The sequence below is a fragment of the Fundulus heteroclitus genome, chromosome 14 (genome assembly GCF_011125445.2).
Source record: "Fundulus heteroclitus isolate FHET01 chromosome 14, MU-UCD_Fhet_4.1, whole genome shotgun sequence".
Lineage (NCBI taxonomy): Eukaryota > Metazoa > Chordata > Actinopteri > Cyprinodontiformes > Fundulidae > Fundulus > Fundulus heteroclitus.
Genome location: NC_046374.1, coordinates 27,361,088 through 27,380,404, shown reverse-complemented (window position 1 = coordinate 27,380,404; position 19,317 = coordinate 27,361,088). Strand labels below are relative to the sequence as shown.

Genomic DNA, 19,317 nt, shown 5'->3' with positions numbered 1-19,317 from the left:
TGGAGAGTTTGTGCAGATGTGCTGCAGTAGTAGAAACCAGCAGGCAAAAACGCATTTCTCTGCTCTTGTATCGGCCATATCTCAGAAAGCGTTTTTTTTTTTTTTTCATTTATATTGTTAACTAGGGCTTGACAATGATTCAATAACAATATACATGGATCGATAGACGTGTATCGATTATAGAAAAAAAGAGGCAATAAAAAGTTTACTACACTGCAAAAACGGAACTAAAAATAAGTAACATTTTCTTAAAATTAGTGCATCTGTCCTTGATTCGAGCAGCTAAATAAGATGATCTGCCAATAGAATAAGATTTTTGCACTTAAAATAGGAACAACAAGTGCAGGATGTCTAATTATCTTAATTTAGGGGTCAAAATACTCATTCCACTGACAAACGATCTTATTTACCTCCTCAAATCAAGGACAAAAACACGATGTTTAAGAGTATTTTGCAGATTTTTACATCCTTTTTTTGCAGTGTAGAACAAGTTTTACGTTTATACAATGAGCACAGTCATTAAATCCTCCTAACCAATCACAACGCAGAACCAGGAAAACTCTGTCATCAAGCTCCGCCCCCTTCAAAGAGTTCAGAGAGAATGTTTTTGTTTTTGTTTTTTAACTTGCATGTTTGGGAAAAAGTTTGTAGAATAAAGGGTTGAGTTTGAATTCAGTGTTTGTGGGTTCTATATCTAAAAATAGGTTGCTAAGCAACAGCATAAAATGGCCAGGGCTGAACTTAAAATACATGTTTCGAATTTGTTGATAATTATTGTTATCGATTAATATTTCTATTTTACCTATTGTTAACGTATGTTTTTGTTTTTATACGCGTTTCTTTAACAGCTGTTAACAACAATAAACACAGAAAAGCAAAAGGTTAACCACCAAACACAAAACAGACAAGTAAGGAGCCATCAAGAGAGCAAGAAGAGAGGAATTAAATGTCTCCCACGTGTTTTAGTTCAAGATTAAAGGCTTTCAACATGAAGTACAACATAAATCTGGAGTAATGTCATAAAATAGGTCAGTTTTTCAAAATATATGTTCAGCCTTTCTTTAGCACTGCCACAGAAATATGCAAAAATCACTGGACAATCGGCAATGTAAATGCAACGACGTTGGTGGAGGATCCGACGCAAACATCTACGCATGTTCAGCCTGACCTTTATGTCGGGTGGCAGTAGAGACGCCGTGCAGAGCGAGACTCATTAGAAAAAGTCTGAGGAGGCTGCTAACAGCCATAATCAGAATCAGAAATACTTTAATAATCCCAGAGGGAGATTGTTGTTTCAGTACAATCGCCATAACATAAACAAACAAACATCACAAACATTTCAGGGGGAGACGATTTACTGAGGCCTTGCTGCCAAGAAACCACCTTACACGGTGCCCACATGGCGCTGCCATTACTCTGTGAAAAGATAGAGGCCACAAAAAAAGGAAGGCGAGAGGGAAAAAAACATAACTCATACTTTATCCTATAACAGGATACAGTTTGAGATATCAAAAACCTCTTGTACAGAAAGCACAAATAAGACGAAACACATATAGCAGAAGGTAAACATTTGAGACCAGTCGCGTGTAAGTTCATCAGTTTATATAAGCATCAGTTAAGTGTGTCTGTTTGGGTAAAAGTGTTTATATTTCTGTGAACACTCTCCAGAGGCCATTGTCCTTGATGTTATCCTCCGGCCAGCAGTTCAGAAAGCATCCACAGATGTCAGCGGGGGAGGAGGGAGCAGGGTAGAGTTCTGAGCACTCTCCGCCAGAACAATCCAGGAGTAGAGATAGGGAGGGCATATATGTTATTTGTTATCCACCAAATCCAATAAGTAGAAATCCAAGTATCCTGAATCCAAACATGCAAACGTTTCAAACGTCCAGGAATGACAAAGTCGAAAGACACACCGTTTTCCATCCAAGAATATAGGGTGTATCCCACAAAATTAGTCAAATCAGGACCGGACGGGTCCCCCTTTCATTGCCTACCCGTCGAAAAAATTTGATCAATAGCATTGAGAGACCAGCTTCCCAGATCCATGTTTTTCAGAGTTCAGTTGATATAAAGAAAGTGCTCATAAAGACAGCACATAGCAGAAGAAGCGGGAGAGGGGGGCAGGGCGGATAAGCGAGAGCAGAGAAATGCGACCGACCTCGAAGAGAGACAGAATAGAAAAGAACACCGCAGCACCGGACGCACCCATCTTTGTAGTTTTTTCTGAGAGGTGCATGCGGGTTAGAGAAAGGGGCGGAGCCACAACGTCATCGCTTCAGAAAAGATGCGTCTTGCTTTTACACACCGAAATATTTTTTAGGAAACCGTTTAGCCTCCCAAAAAAAAACAGCAGATCTGTGTGGACGCACAGGCTAAACGACAAAACACCTTTGTGGACACTCCTACCGTATTTTTCGGAGTATAAGTGGTGCAAGAGCAGCATATAGTTTTCACAGGCCTGTTAGAAGGTAATGTTTACCCATTGGTTCATGTTGGTCAGCATGATTTCCATTTAAAATTGTTATATACAAATCACACCTCACTATAAGTCAAAGGATCGGCCAAACTATTTAAAAAAAAAAAGTGTGACTTATAGTCCGAAAAATACAGTAATCTCCGTTCTGTGTGGACGGGACTTGAAGTTCTCCTCTAGTTTTAGGAAAACTTCAACAATCATTCAACCAGTAGTCCGTCAAATAGTTTTGACCATGCTTGACCAGTGGGTCGTTCTCCAGCATTTACCATGTTCACTGTTTTTACTTTGAAGTTCTTCCATGTGTAATTTAAAAAAAAGCTCCATCCCTAAATCAGAGCTTCATGTGGTGGCTGCAGTTTACAAAGATGTCTCCTAACCTGGAGTGTAATAGGCTTCTAAGTTGAGAGCAGAATCCTTTGAACTCTAAATTTTATATATATATATATATATATATATATATATATATATATATATATATATATATATATAGTAACAATCATCCTGCACCTGCCAAAGTCCAAACTAAATGTATCTTAACATTTCTGTTAATGTGACGAGCTACAAAACAACGAGGACAGGGTCCTCTGTTAGATTTCTGTCTTTATTCGGTTTGAATGTTTGCGTCTTTCCTTCAAACAGGGAGTCAGAGATGATGGTGGGAAAACAATCTTCATCCACGACATCTCGCAAAAAGAAATCCACCAGCTCAGAGAAGCTCTGGTAAAAAACTTCAGTGTGAGAAACTTCCTGCCTTTGCTCAACAAGGTATGACCCCCCCGCCCCTCCAACAAGAGGCATGTGCCGCGTCCCCGGCCGCTTCCCGCCTGACCTTCCACCGCTTTGTTCGCCGTTTCCAGGTGTTCATAGAGTTTGTGTCGATTACGGATGTCGACCTGTTCGGACTCTCCTACAGCAAGCACAAAAAAGGGCATACTCACAAAGTGCACCGGATGAAAGTACCAGAGATAGCCTATCATCCACCTGGTGAGTTCTCCTTTTATTTAGGGAAAGAAGTACTAGTAGAAGTTACTATTGTAACTGTTTACAGGCAACTTGCACTACTAACTATGACTGAATATTGATTTGCACTGCTGACTGTTAATTCGCAGTACCAATTGTTTACATATACATTTGCAATACCGTACTTTAACTGTAATATGCAATTACCTTCTACTGCACTTTAATTTAATTAGCTTCTGTCCAAACTTTATTTATTCATCTTATAGTAATAGCCACCTGTATATCATGCTCACAATTCTGCCTATAGTAATAGCCATCTGTACATATATTCATAGTACATGTAAACTCTGTTATAATAACAATCATTATGCTATTGTACATATCTGTAAAACTCTATTCATAGTAATATCCACCTGTATATTATATTCAGTACATATCCAGCTGTAAATTTAGTTCACAATACTAGTTATCTATATATACATATCTGTAAAACTCTATTTATAGTAATATCCACCTGTAAAGAGCTGTAAATTTAGTTCACAATACTAGTTATCTATATATTATACTCATAGGACAAATCTATCAGTAAAATTCTGTCTATAATAGTATACATCTCTATATTTATTCAGTAAAAACCCATGTCCTGTACTTATGGACCATTGTTTATTCTGCACTTGCTGCTTTTGCACTTCTGGTTAGACTTAAACTGCATTTTGTTGCCTTGTACCTGTACCTGTGTAATAACTATAAAGTTGAATCTAATATAATCTAAAGAACCGTTACAGTCGAGGAAAACTTTGAGGTTTACAGAGAAATGTACCAAATAAGGCGCATTAATATTCTTCTTAAGTGTGTAATATCACTCCTTCACGTCCACAGAGTCGTTGGACTACACTGTCCTGTTTCTAACATAAGGCCAAAATAAACTTTTATATTGAATTAACTTACTAGGTTTATTGTTGCTAGCATGTATTCCAGGCCGCCTCACATGAATGCACTTCTAGTTTAGACATTACAGTCAGGCAGTTTTGTAGACGGCTCAGGGGTCCTATCTGGGAACTGATTGAGAACGCTGCAGCTGCTTGGACCCTTTAAAACCTCTTTATAGACTTCATCCATCGTCTGTTTAACTCTACATTCAACATTATATCAGAGATGAAAGCTTTTAGCCTAGAAATCTTGGCGTCACTGACCCTGCCTCCATCTTTATGGAGTCGTTGTTTAACCGATGTTCTCCTGTCCGTCCAACAGGGGACTTTAATTGTCCTCCAAACATCGAGTCTCCGCTATGGCTCACCATGAAAACCAACCCCTACATTTTCCCCACCGTCATTCCTTGGTTCGACATTCCAGGTGAGAGACGCACGAAAACCCACAAAACGTTCCCAGAGCAGAAAAGGCAAATATATTTAGATTTTCCCCCTTTTTTCTCTCTCAGTGTACATCACCATCGAAGACATCTCCATGAATTTGGTGAGCTTGTTTGCTTCAAACTGCGTGTTTTTCTTCTCCTTATCGCTGCTAGTTGAGTTCAGACATTTACATACACACATTTTTTTGTGCCTTTTTAAAAAATTTATTTCATCACTTTCTTACAGAACTGAACTTGGCGATATGGAAAATATTTCTATTTAAATTTTCAAAAACAGCTGTTTTAGAAAACTTGTATTAAAGATCTAAGGATTTTTTATTTATTTATTTTTTTGCAGTTTGTTCCGTTTTTCCACCTTTTGTTAAAGTAGAATTGATCTAAATTGATTTGTTCTGTTGAGACTGTTTTCCCTAAGTAAGAAAAAATAAAAAGAACATCAGATAAAATCCTATTCTGCTACATAAAAAGTAGTTTATTAAAGTAAATAAGTTGTTTTTTTCCACCTGCATGTCTGCATGATGGACCAGCCCCCTAAACCTGTAATGAAATCAGTCAAAACTTGTGTAAAAAAAAAAATTAATGTTGTTTTATGTTTAAAAGAAAGAGACTTAATCATCTTATGTTAAATCACATAAAATCACACTGCAAAAAGGGAACTCAAAGTGAAATTTGTATATTTTTCCTTAATTTGAGCAGCTAAATAGGACAATTTGCCAATGGAATGAATATTTTTTACCCCTGAAATAAGATAATTAGACATCCTTCACTTGAAATAAGATGATGGAGATGAATTGTTCTTATTTTAAATGCAAAAATAAATGCAAATAGTCTTATTTAGCTGTTAAAATCAAGGGAAAAAAAACACAAATTTCAAGAAAATTTTACTTTGAGTTCCCTTTTTGTAGTGTGATGTGTGTGTTTCTGCGTCTCCATGTTAAAAATGCCAGTCTAAATATTTTACTTGCAGGGCGTCTGGTGCCTATCTACTAGTTTCTCTCTGACGTTAAATAGTTGTGTATTATGTATGATTTCCAAACGAAGTACCTTTTATGTTCTAGGTGTTCATAATGAAGGAAGCTAGCTCTCAAGACTTCTTCACCATCATGCTGACGAATTTACCCGTGGACAACTACCGACACGAGGACGTGGCCGGCCTGGCGTGGCCGTATTTCACAGAGAAGACTCTCTCAGCGCTCTTCTCCAACGTGGTGGTCCTGCCGCTGCAGAGGAGGGTAAGGAGCCCCACGCCGCCCACGCCAGGGCTCTGATCGCAGCTCATTCCCCTACGGCCCTGTCGGCTCGGTGCCAACACATACCGTGTTTTTTCAGACTATAAGTCGCACTTTTCTTTTTCGTAGTTTGACCAATCCTGCGACTTACAATCAGTCACTACACTGCAAAAACGGAACTAAAAAGAAGTAATATTTTCTTAAAATTAGTGTATCTGTCCTTGATTTGAGCAGGTAAATAAGATTATATGAGACTTTTTCACAACAACTCATCTCCATATTTTAATTTCAAGTGCAGGATTTCTAATTACCGTATTTTCCGGACTATAAGTCGCTCCGGAGTACAAGTCGCACCAGCCATAAAATGCATAATAAAGAAGGAAAAAACATATATAAGTCGCACTGGAGTCGCATTTTTGGGGGAAATTTATTTGATAATATACATCAAGAACAGACATGTCATCTTGAAAGGAAATTTTAAATAAAAATAGAACGGAGGCAACAACAGGCTGAATAATTGTACGGTTAGCTTACGCTACATGACACAACTGAGAACGTGCCTGGTATGTTAACGTAACATATTAAAAGCTATTCAGATAACTATAGCATAAATAACATGAGAAGAAGTTAACCAAAGCGCCCGTGTCACTCCAAATAACTAAAATCCAGTGAAATCTTCATCCTCGGTGTCACTTTCAAATAACTCCGTTAACTCCGGAGGTAGAAGCTGCGGCACTTCCGCTTCTACGTCGCTTACTTCTGATTCAACACAGGCCTAGAGCGCCCTCTGGTGGTTTGGTGTGAAAATAACAGGTGTAATGATATACCGGTAAAAATGTGAAATAATTTCACACATAAGTCGCTCCAGAGTATAAGTCGCACCCCCGGCCAAACTATGAAAAAAACTGCAACTTTTAGTCCGGAAAATACGGTATGTTATTTTACGGGTCAAAATAGTAATTCCATTGGCAGATAAGATTATTTACCTGCTCAAACCTAGGACAAAAACACTATTTTTAAGAAGATTTGACTAATTTTTAAATCCATTTTTATCAGTGTATTCCATTGTCTAGATTTTCCTTCTTTTGGATTTTCCTTTCCTCTTCGTTTCTTGTTCCTTCTTTATCTCCTCCTTACCTTCGTTTTCATCTCTGTACCCTTCCTTCCTTTCTTTTATGTGTTCTTATTTCCTTTTAACGGCCTTCACTACACTGCAAAAAGAGAACTAAAAATAAGTAAAGTTGTCTTGAAATTATTGTATTTGCCCTTGTTTTGAGCAGGTAAATAAGATTATGTGCCAATGGAATGAGTATTTTTACCCCTAAAATGAGATAATTAGATATACTGCACTTGAAATAAGACCATGCAGATGAATTGTTCCTATTTTAAGTGCAAAAATCTTATTCCGTTGGCATTTAGTCTTATTTACCTGCTCAAACCAAGAAAAAAATACTTTCATTTCAAGAAAATTTCTCTTATTTTTAGTTCTATTTTTGCAGTGTACCTGTTTTGCATCCATGTATTTGTGAGCTTTCATGTTTATCGTCTGTCTGATGTATAAAAATCTACCATAAATGCCATAGAAGTTCAGTATCTCACATTTTAAAATTAACATTTATGTCAAAAAAAAAACTGGCTGATGTCTCGGTTTAATCTGTGCATCTTCATTCTCTGCTCACATAGGAAATATTTGAATGCCTTTTTTCATGTATAATTAAACGGTGAGATAATTGACGTTTAATGGATGTTTCTGTGTAACCCGTCGCTCTCTCTCTTTCCTCCAGGCCTTTATTTATTTCAGCCACTGGGGTTCGTGCCTCTCTTTTATCCAAGCTCATCTCAAAAGGCCTTTCACCGTCCAGGGCTGGCAGCTCAACATGTACTTCGTCACGGGCATGAAGCCCCCCGGACCGTGTGAGGTACGCAGAATCTGCCCTGCAGCCGTAGAAACTACACTGATGCGTGTTTTCACGGGATTTCTGAGTCTTACTGCAGTTTAATGAACCGGTCTGGGTTTTAATTTGCACTTCTCTACAGTAAGAGTCAAGACTTTTCTTCTTCTTCTATGACAGATTTCACTTTTATGTCAGTTTCTAAGCTTTCAACCTTTTTGATCACTGAAAGGTTGAACTTTTTCTTTTTCAATTTTTGCATTTTTTTTTAGAATGAAAGCATCTGCATGTAGTGAATTAGATTTAAAATATTATGTTCTGTTCTTTTACAACACAGATCCCGATCAAGTTGAGATACGGTCTAAAACATCAATAAAAACAGAATACAATCATTTGTAAATCCTTTTCAATCTATTTTATACACCACCAAAAGAAGACATTTAATTATCACACTGCAAAAAGAGAACTAGAAATAAGTAAAAGTTTCTTGAAATTAATGTATTTGCCCTTGATTTGAGCAGGTAAATAAGACTATTGGCCAATGGAATGAGTATTTTTACCCCTAAAATGAGATAATTAGATATCCTGCACTTGAAATAAGATGATGGAGATGAATTGTTCCTATTTTAAGTGCAAAAATCACATTCCATTAGCATTTAGTCTCAGTTACCTGCTCAAACCAAGAAAAAATACTTACATTTCTAGGAAATTCCTCTTATTTTTAGTTCCATTTTTGCAGTGTATACATTTTTTATTTTTTTACTTGTTTTTTGTTACTTGTGTGTAAATATCCACTCATTTTGAATTTGCTACCTGCACCACGTTCCAGAAAAGCTGGACAGGGGCGATAAGAGACTAGAAATAATGTAACCAAGCTGTAAACATGTTGCTTTACCAGGATTTTCTCTTTCTAAGCCCGCAAGCCCCTTTCTGTGGGGTTTGAGCTCTTTAAGCAACAAAAACGCGCTTGTAGCTGACTTAAATGACACTCATCATTTGTCCAGATCTTCATCTGAGACTAAAAAAGATTATCTACCACGTATACATGATTAGATTAAATGAAATCCAGGCGGACCCCATTTTGAAATTTATTCTTGAAATTTAAAATGTGGGATGCTATTATATAACTTCTCAATTGCTTCTTGTGTGGACACCAAACTTGTTACAGATGTAACCAAGATGTTGCAGTTACAATTTATTGTTTATTTCCTTCTTTACCACAAAAAGTGGAGAAGTTTTGAGTGTAAACGGGTTTTTTAGGCAGGATTTTTTTTTTTTTTTTGACATTTAAATCTCATTTACTCAGGCCCATAATAGTTTACTCTCATATTTTCACATCCACATCATACTCCAGGAAGTTGATGTTAGCCGAAAACAAGATTAGCAGCTTAGGCGTTGTACAAGTTAAGAAATGCCTTAATAAGTATGACAAAATAGACCCCCAGGCTTATCAGTTTGAAGATTAAATTAGACTTAGACAACTTTATTGTCATTTTGTATGCACCGAGTGCGTACGGAACGAAATTTCGTTTGCATACAGCAAAATGCATTTGCATCGCAAATATGCATTTGTTTGCATAGGGCTGGACCATAAGTCAATAACAATATATATACCGATCGATAAATGTATATAAATAATAGGAAAAATAGGGTCAATAAAATTCAATAGAATAACAGTCGTCCTCCTTTTGCATTCTAGTCATGTAGGTTAATATTACATCATTACATTCTCCAAACCAATCACAGCACAGAGCCAGTAATGCTCCGCCCCCAAGCTCCGCCCCCTTCAAAGAGTTCAGAGAGCCCAAGTTCTTTTTTTGATTTTTTAAAAACTTGCAGTTTTGGTAAAACGTTGATTTGAATAAAGGGTCCAGTTTGAATTCAGTGTAATTCAACACAAAATTACCAGGGGTGCACTTAAAATATATGTTTTCATTTTGTTGATAATTATCGTTATCGATCAATATGATTTAAAATTTTATCGATAAGCTTCTTTTCTATATCGAACGGCTCTAGATTGAATGTCCCGTCTTATTTATTTGAATATACTACCTGCGTAACAGCGAGTGAGAATGCTAATCTGCAAAATGATTTGAGCAGAAGATCCCTGCAGAAGAGAAAAAGTAGCTGAAAAACATTGAAATCAGACTTGAAGAATTTTTAAAACATTGAAGAATTTGAAAATTTTGAAAAAATTAAAGAATTAGAAGAAATGGAAGAATTTGAAAGAATTTTAAAAGATTTGAAGGAATTTGAAGAATTTGAAAAAAATAAGATTTGAAAATAATTGAAATATCTGAAAAATTTGAAGAATTAGATCAGAAGAATCGAAAGTATGTGAAGAATTTGCATTAATTTCAATGGGAACAGCCAAAAAAATGCACAAAAAGTGAAATGTTTTAAAAAGTGTAAAAGTTAGCATAGCCATGAGATATAACAGTCATGTCGGGAACGAGCCGAACGTTTTGATACCAAAATTATTGAAATCGGTTGAAGTATGCGGGAGTAGTTAGACGCCGACGGAATAATAATAATAAAGAAAAACAATGAGAATGCTGTATAGCATTCTCACTGATTACAGCAATAATGTCAATCATTTTATCTGTTTTGTCTGCAGAAGACTCTGTACAAGAATGTGATGGAGTTGAGTAACTGTGTAAGTTATCGCTTGTTTTAATGCTTCTTACGTTAATCTGTCGTCTGCGGATTCTCTGGTCTTTGTAACGTCACCTGGGCGTTTTATTTTTCAGCCCGTTTCTGACCCCGACTCTGTGGGGAGCAGACTGGTCTCTGTTGAGACCTTCGACGCTTCGCCCAGCGTCGCCACGTCGGTCATAAAGGTGGTGGTGTCCATCGCACCCTTCGTCGACTTCTTACCTCTCGCCAACAGGGTATGATGATACTAACGCTTGCTAAATAAACGTAAAGCTTAATACAAACCAAATATAACAATTCACTAATTTGGGCAGTTATTTCTGTAAGCATTTTTAATTTATTCCTTTTCTGTCAATAGGAATCTACTGAATACCAAACAAAACACATTTTTAATTGTTCACCAAAAAAAAAACAAAGAAAACCTACTGCTGCTGTCACAATTGACTAGTGTTCAATTAAAAAACTGACGTTAAAAGTAGCTGACAGTTATTTCCCTATTTATGCACGTTTTTCTGCCTCAGATCTATATCGAGATGGAAGACGCCAGCGCTGTGGCTCAGGTGGTCGAGAAGATTTTCGTCCAGGAGGAATTAAATGAAGATGAAAATTGGTATGTTTGTATGGAGATGAAAATAATGTGAGAAGTTTTAAAGATTGTCGCTGATGGATCTAACGGTTACACTTTATTTGAAGGGGTGTACAAAAGACTGACATTACACTGTCATAAACATGACATAACACCTGTTATGAACATAAATGACTCTTTATGAATGTTTAGGACTGTTGTCATTAATTGTCATTCGGTAAATTATGACACTATTAAAGCAATGTTGACATTGTTTAAAATGTCTTTGTTATGACAAGCCCTTAATTAAACAAAACCCCAAAACAAGCCCTTAATTTAACCTAATCCCAAATCAAGCCCTTAATTTAACCTAATCCCAAATCAAGCCCTTAATTTAACCTAATCCCAAATCAAGACCTTAATTTAACCTAATCCCAAATCAAGACCTTAATTTAACCTAATCCCAAGTGAAGCCCTTAATTTAACCTAATCCCAAGTAAAGCCCTTAATTTAACATAATCCCAAATCAAGCCCTTAATTTAACATAATCCCAAATCAAGCCCTTAATTTAACCTAATCCCAAGTAAAGCCCTTAATTTAACCTAATCCCAAGTAAAGCCCTTAAATTAACCTAATCCCAAGTAAAGCACTAAATTTAACCTAATCCCAAGTAAAGCCCTTAATTTAACCTAATCCCAAATCAAGCCCTAAATTTAACCTAATCCCAAATCTAGACCTTAATTTAACCTAATCCCAAATCAAGGCCTTAATTTAACCTAATCCCAAGTAAAGCCCTTAATTTAACCTAATCCCAAGTAAAGCCCTTAATTTAACCTAATCCCAAGTAAAGCACTAAATTTAACCTAATCCCAAGAAAAGATCTTAATTTAACCTAATCCCAAATCAAGGCCTTAATTTAACCTAATCCCAAGTAAAGCACTAAATTTAACCTAATCCCAAGTAAAGCACTAAATTTAACCTAATCCCAAATCAAGCCCTTAATTTAACCAAATCCCAAGTCAAGACCTTAATTTAACATAATCCCAAATCAAGCCCTAAATTTAACCTAATCCCAAATCAAGCCCTAAATTTAACCTAATCCCAAGTCAAGGCCTTAATTTAACCTTGTCTCTGTTAATGTCAAGTTGTCATAACAGACATTTTAAACAATGTCAACTTTGCTTTAATAGTGTCATAATTTACCAAATGACAATTAATGACAACAGTCCTAAATATTCATAAAGAGTCATTTATGTTCATAACTGGTGTTATGTCATTTTTATGACAGTGTAATGTCAGTCTTATGTACACCCCTTACAAATAAAGTGTAACCGATCTAATTTAGGAGGTTTTGTTGCAGTTAAAAGGTTAATTTTTTTTCAAAATCTTTTTGTCTTTTACAGGTATAAAGTTGGACGCATAGAGCCGTAAGTGATACATAGTACAAATTAAAAACAACATACACCAATGTGTGGACAGCTAAATCTCTACAAGTGCAATGATGACATTAATCTTCACACATATTTACTTTGGATTTTTACTTAGTAAACATGACCTGCAAAGCCAGTGTTAGCCATCGTTTTGTCTTTCCTTATCTGATGACTTCTTAGTCAAAGACCGTTGTTCTTTGCGTTAACGGGGCCTGATCGCCTGCGGTTGAACGTGGCAGCGGCGCGTGAGCAAAAGTCTGGAGTAATGTGGAGTAGCAAGATTTATAATACTGCTCAAACAAAGGCCTTGTAATGGCTTAGATAACATGCAGATTGGCCTGTCTTAAAGGAACGATGTTTTGATCACCCGTATGAGGGTGAGGATTGGCTGTAATTAACCCTATAGCTGTATTATAAGTTTTTGAAAGTTGGAACCTAAGATCAAAACATTGTGCCTGTAAACCAGGCCAATAACGACTCCCTGTTGCAGAGGAGTGGACCAGTTTCGGTTCAATCTGCAGTCGTACAATGACTTTAACGACTCCCCATCACTAAGGGGTGGTCCTGTTTCTGTTGAATTTGCATGTTATCTAAGCCATTACAAGGCCTTTGTTTGGCAGTAGTATAAAGCTTGCAAATCCAGACTTTTTTAATTAAAAAGGCTTCCGGGATAGGAAGCAAAACGTCTTCAAACTACGGAAAAAAAGTCCAGTTTTGTTTTTACTTTTTTGGAATACGCGTAGTACACTTGGAATCGGAGCACAACGCTGCCCCCTAGAGTCTCGGAGAATAGTGCTACTTGTGTGGAAGAGGGAAAGACGCGCGTCAAGCACTAACCAGCCTGTAGGCACACTTGAGGTTTGCTTCGCAATTAATAAGACATTGCTTCAAAGTTGTAGACGTGTTCTGTAAATAAAATGGTGCAAAGCCTTTAAACGGTTAATTTTAATGCTGGGTTGAGATGCAACAAAACATTTTAAAACAGCCAAGTGGAGTGAATTCTTTTGCAAGGCACTGTACATGCAACTCCACGTGACATAGCATCACACTCTCTGGTCATCCTTTTTTTTTCAGTGTTAATAAACCACATTTCTTCCTTCTTTTCAGGCTGATGATGCTACAGCAGCGACTGCAGCTCAGTGGTCACTTTGAGATTTACCTCAATAAGGTCGCTGAAACCCCCAAGGCCAAAAAACAAGGCAAACACAAACCGAAACAGAAGAAAAAAGGGAAATCTGCTTCCAAGTCTGAGAAGAACCCGAACCACGAAATGCCGCTGGATGACGAGGAGCCAGAACCTGAGGTCACATGTCGCGTGACTCGTTCCGCAACCCTTCCTCACAGGTTAGCAGAGATACAGTCGTTCCAGGAGGACGACTTCACCGAGTTTGGCTGGGACAGAGTGGCAGAGGAGCACCAGCAGATGTGGGCAGAGAGCAGCAATGCTGTAGAAGAAGACCAGGCCAACATGGCGACCTCAGAGGAGGATCCGTCTGCATCAGTGCTGCTGGAAGCACCGACCGATCCCAGTCAGGCCCTGAACACGAGCGAGGATCAACCCGAACGTTCAGAAGAAACCAATTCAGAAGACGTCGGTCCAGTTCAAGACGAAAACGACTCTTCAAAAGATGACCCTGAAGCACCGGTCTTAGATAAAGTAAATGATGATCAGACCATGACAGAACCTGAAGGTCCAAACCCAGAGACCCCCAACGAGCTGGAGTCTAAAGTGACCAATGAAGAAGTTGGTGACCAAGTGACCGAGTCTGTGGAGGAGCAGTCACCAACGACAGAGGAGGAGTTACAGGCTGAGAAAGTAGAAGAAAAAACAGACGACGACACAACTGGAGAGCCGCTGGGCTCAGAGGAGCAGAGCGTGATGCTCCTGCCTGAGGATGTACCTCCTCCAGAAGAACCTGCGCCAGCAGCAGAGATCAGCGAGTGTGAAGAACCAGAACCGGAGTCTAAAACTGATCCCGACCCACAAGAAGACAAGATGGACGACGCAGCTGCCTCCTCCTCGCCTGAGGTGAATATATTATTTTATCTGGGGGCACAGGTCTGTGAAATTATCAGGAATGTGGCTTAATTCCATATTTGTTGATCTTTTTAGATCAAATTGGATGTGAGTGAAGCAGGCGGAGCTGAGGACGGGAGACCAGACACACAGGAAGCAGAGGAAGCCCCACAACCTGCTAAACGCAAACATGATGGCAGCACAGGTCTGTTTCCCTGGATGGGTCTAGATTTATGTCCATTTTTAACATAATATTAAAAAAAATTTAAGGTCTTAACATATTTGTGACGGTACTTTGCGAACAACTGCATGAACCAGCAATGTCACTGTTTGTTGGGAGAAATGTATGTGGTAGAGCAGCACTAAGGTGTTCATAATGTTGATTGTTTTTTGCAAATATCAAATCTGTACCTGCGGGTCTCTAAAGAGGACGTGGTTTTAATGTTGCTGTGAGTTTGAACCTCTGATGTTCTGCTGCAGAGGGGGCTGTGAACACTACATCGGCAGAGGAGGCAGGAGAAGAAGAAGAGAAGGAGGAAGCGAGAACTCCCAGAACCAGAGGTCGAGCCAGGAGGATAGCTAACAAGACACCTGGTAACGCAGACACTTAAACACCCTCAGCCGCCATTGTAGCAGGCAAAAAAAACAAGTAGTTTCATACTCTTGTGCAAGAGATATATCCAGAAAAATGGATTGACCCATAAGAGGTAGCGAAAAGCAACATGTGAGACGACACGGCCAATTGGCGTACGATCTCTTAGTCTGACGTAGAGAATTATTTAGTGAACACAGCAGAGGAGCTGAAACACACGGACCCACACAGTCACCGCTTTAATGTCTTTGTGAAGGACAGGTAAACTCGTCGCGTAACAAACAACGTTCTGGTGACTGGTAAAAAATGTTTTCTCAAATTTACTCTGGTCTTATTTCTTTCACTTGAAGCCTTCCTCTTCTTTTCAATAACTTGTAAGGGGTTTGCTTCTTGCGACTAACAGTCATGTTGAAAGTATACAGTGAGAGCAGCGAAGCTACAATGAACAGCTGACCGCTAACCTAGCCGCTAAGCTAACTGCTAAACTAGCCGCTAAGCTAACCGCTAACCTAGCCGCTAAGTTAACTGCTAACCTAGCCGCTAAGTTAACTGCTAACCTAGCCGCTAAGTTAACTGCTAACCTAGCCGCTAAGCTAACCGCTAATCTAGCCGCTAATCTAGCCGCTAAGCTAAACGCTAACCTAGCTGCTAAGCTAAACGCTAGCCTAGCCGCTAAGCTAACTGGATACATAAACACTAGACATGCGCAACCAGCAAGCGAAGACTAGCAAGGAAAGAGCACGCACACTGGTGCTAGGCGAGCGCGTCAGACTGATTAGCTTGTGGAGCAACCAATAGATAAGGTGAAACCCCAGGAATTTAATGGTGAGAGCAGGACCAAAAATCTGAATAAATCTCTGCCTGTTGGACCAAACAGCATAGATTGGTTAGTTTTTACAGGCCTGTAGCTTTCACATAGATTGATTTATTTTTTTAACCTCTTTTTTTGTGAATTACAATGTATTGACAACTGTCAGGATGGAAGGACGATTTTACCCAGTATAACAAAGTGTTTCTCAACAGGATTACCAACTATAGCTGTAACTTTCATCATATTGTCATTTTGTTGCATTCTCTAAAAGCCCATGTTAAAAAATATCACAATATTTTACTTAAAAGATTTAATAAAATCATCAACATTACTCTTTTTAAAGCTAAATGTTTCCAGAGTAATATAATTGTCTATTTTAAAGGTTTGGTTTAAAGAAAGCTGCTGATTGGGCAATTCACAGGTTCTGAATTTAAATATTTGTTTCTGGTTCTGCAGCCATCAGCAAACAGAGAGCCGAGCCGGTCGGAGCCAGAGCCAAGAAAACTCGATCTCAGTCGCCGAGTGTTGCCTGAATTCAACCTGGAAATGCCCTCATGGTGAGGAAAAAAAAGTTTCGCTCTTTATTCTGGTCAGTTTAGTTTCCTTTGATTAAACCAGAATAGTAGTGGCAACTATTTGATCCTCCAATCACAATAAACATGTTGTGATTGGAGACTACATGCAGGGTTTTTTCCTAGAAATTTCTATATTTTATGTGAAATTATCTGTTCGACACTGTATTATTCCAGCCCCCCCATGTCCACAGCTCTCTATCCGTCTGTTTCGGGAGGACAGAGTAGCTGGACTACACTGCCCTGTTTCTAACATAAGGCTAAAATAAACACAACTTTTATATTAAATTAACTTACTAGGTTTATTGTTGCTAGCTCATACTCTAGGCGCGGGCTGCCTTACATGAAAGCACTTCTAGTTTAGATATTACAGTCAGGCAGTCTTGTAGACACCTCAGGGGTCCTATCAGGTAGCGACACAGTATACCATAATTTTCTGAATATCCAGAGCAAAGCAGCTTTGTTGCTAACCAAAGTCATACTTAGACATTTTAACAGATTTTTTTAGCACATTGTACCACGTCAAGTCAGTCGGTAAGCACAACAGTGATCATAGATAAGGCCCATCAACAATTTCTGAGAACATTTAAGATTTTAAGTGTGTCGTGGTCTGAAAAATACGGTAATAACTGCCATCAAGAGTTTATTTAATCTCAAGAATCTGTTTTTATGTAACCTTTACTCGACCCACCAGAACGTGGTCCGTCTTTCTCATTGTCTTCTTCTTCTTCTCTGTCTTCAGAAACATTACCAGGAGGTGCAGGAGAAACGGTGAACATCAGCAGAAAGCCTTTCTGCATGACTCGTGAATAAATGATTTAAATAAACACATTTGATGTTGAACGATTAAGTCAGGGTTAGATAAAAAAAAATGTCCCTGTATGAAAGAGGCTGTTGTAGTGTCCAGTGGTTGAAGGGAACAGATCTACTGATTAAACATGTTATATTTAATAATTATCTCGGATTATGTTAGATTGAAATAAACAAATGGGGGGAAAAAAATGCTCAGAAAGACTTAAAAGGATTTCCTCCACCCTGAGTTTCTAACTGTAAATATTTTTTTGTAGCTTTGCTGAGCTTCTTTCCATAAACAAAATGTTAATAACGTATGGATTTTCTGTCTTTTATCTGTTTAAACATGATGGTAGTTTATGTGGCTCCAGGGCCTCACTGGCCACTTTATTAGATACACGTAAGGGTGGTTTGAGCCAAGAATTCAATAAAAATGTGTTTATATAGCACAAATTCAATCATATTATACAGATTGGTTAACAAGTTTCTAAAGGAAACCCAGCAGGTTGCATCAAGTCTCTCCAAGCAGCATTCACTCCTCCTGAAAGAGCGTAGAGCCACAGTGGACAGTCGTCTGCATTGTTGATGGCTTTGCAGCAATCCCTCATACTGACCATGCATGAAGCGATTTGATATGGTTGATATACACTGCAAAAATGTAACTAAAAGTAGGTAAAATCCTCCCTAAATTAGTGTATTTTTCATTGATTTGAGCTGGTAAATCAGACTATTTGCCAATGGAATAGGATTTTTGCCCTTAAAATAACAATTCATCTCCATTGTCTTATTTCAAGTGAAGGATGTCTAATTATCAGTGGTGGAGAAAGTACTCATACAATGTACTTAAGTAAAAGTACAAATACACAGACAAAAATTTACTCAAGTAAAAGTCAAAGTACCACATTATTATTTTACTTAAGTAAAAGTAAGAAAGTACAAGCTTTTAAAACTACTTAAGTATTAAAAGTAAAAGTACTTGCCAACCATAATACCTAACTGCTTATATAATGTCATTAAGTGTACCTATCGTATTTAGTTTTAATAAATCAGTAATGTACCATTTTATTGAGCAATGCTGCAGATAAAGCATGTTTTTATTGTGTTTACCCCCTGTGACAGTTTAGATTTAGATATTTTATGCTATGCATCAGAATTCTGCTCTCTCCATTGGATACTTTCAAACTAATGAACAAATCAAAAAACCGAAATGCGTCTTGGATGTAACGAGTAACGAAACGCTGTATAGAAATGAAGTGAAGTAGAAAGTACAGATAGTAAAAGTAGAAAGTATCCATTATTAAATCTACTTAAGTAAAGTACAGATACACTGAAATTGTACTTAAGTACAGTAACGAAGTACTTGTACTTCGTTACTTCCCACCACTGCTAATTATCTTATTTTAGGGGTAGAAATTCTCATTCCATTGGCAAATAGTCTTATTTAGCTGCTCAAATCAAGGAAAAATATACTAATTAAGACAATTTTACCTACTTTTAGTTCCCTTTTTGCAGTGTAGAAACATTTATCTGACTAAGGAGGTGCGGTTGACATCATTGGGTTGTACAAGAATAAAAAAAAAAACAGCACAACATACCCCTATTGATCAGGAGAGAAATTAACCATTTAGACTAGATTAAGAAATGTCATGACGATGAAATTTAGCTTAATTGACTCTTACAAAGTTTTAACACCTTATTTACATAATTATTATTTTTACCAGTCATTTTATTTGGTATTAATGCGCTCTCACCTGTCAGCATTTTACTGGGATCACCTGCTTGTGTAAAACAATTCTTACATGAAATGGAGGAAAAAAAAAAAGGTGGAGGAAACCAAACAGGACAGCAGCCCAGCTCACATCTCTGGGAGGAGAATAAAGATGAATTGATCCCTGGATCACGGTGCTAATAAACACAGACTTAGTGTGTTGCTGCTGATCAGTGCATCTTCGTC

The 19,317-nt window shown here is 37.8% G+C and overlaps 1 protein-coding gene across 1 annotated transcript in view; it reads left to right on the top strand.

Moving 5' to 3' along the window:
- The window catches only part of LOC105935959, a 40,846-nt gene extending 23,166 nt beyond the window's left edge, over nucleotides 1–17,680 (top strand). The window contains exons 18-32 of the mRNA XM_036146646.1: nucleotides 3,116–3,241; nucleotides 3,334–3,460; nucleotides 4,688–4,789; nucleotides 4,875–4,909; nucleotides 5,867–6,040; nucleotides 7,822–7,956; nucleotides 10,547–10,585; nucleotides 10,680–10,820; nucleotides 11,106–11,194; nucleotides 12,553–12,576; nucleotides 13,687–14,608; nucleotides 14,693–14,801; nucleotides 15,077–15,190; nucleotides 16,456–16,556; nucleotides 17,314–17,680. Coding sequence (XP_036002539.1) covers nucleotides 3,116–3,241; nucleotides 3,334–3,460; nucleotides 4,688–4,789; nucleotides 4,875–4,909; nucleotides 5,867–6,040; nucleotides 7,822–7,956; nucleotides 10,547–10,585; nucleotides 10,680–10,820; nucleotides 11,106–11,194; nucleotides 12,553–12,576; nucleotides 13,687–14,608; nucleotides 14,693–14,801; nucleotides 15,077–15,190; nucleotides 16,456–16,532 — 2,214 coding nt within the window. The 3' untranslated portion in view covers nucleotides 16,533–16,556; nucleotides 17,314–17,680. The remainder of the gene's footprint in view (nucleotides 1–3,115; nucleotides 3,242–3,333; nucleotides 3,461–4,687; nucleotides 4,790–4,874; nucleotides 4,910–5,866; nucleotides 6,041–7,821; nucleotides 7,957–10,546; nucleotides 10,586–10,679; nucleotides 10,821–11,105; nucleotides 11,195–12,552; nucleotides 12,577–13,686; nucleotides 14,609–14,692; nucleotides 14,802–15,076; nucleotides 15,191–16,455; nucleotides 16,557–17,313) is intronic.
- Nucleotides 17,681–19,317: the final 1,637 nt, after the last annotated feature.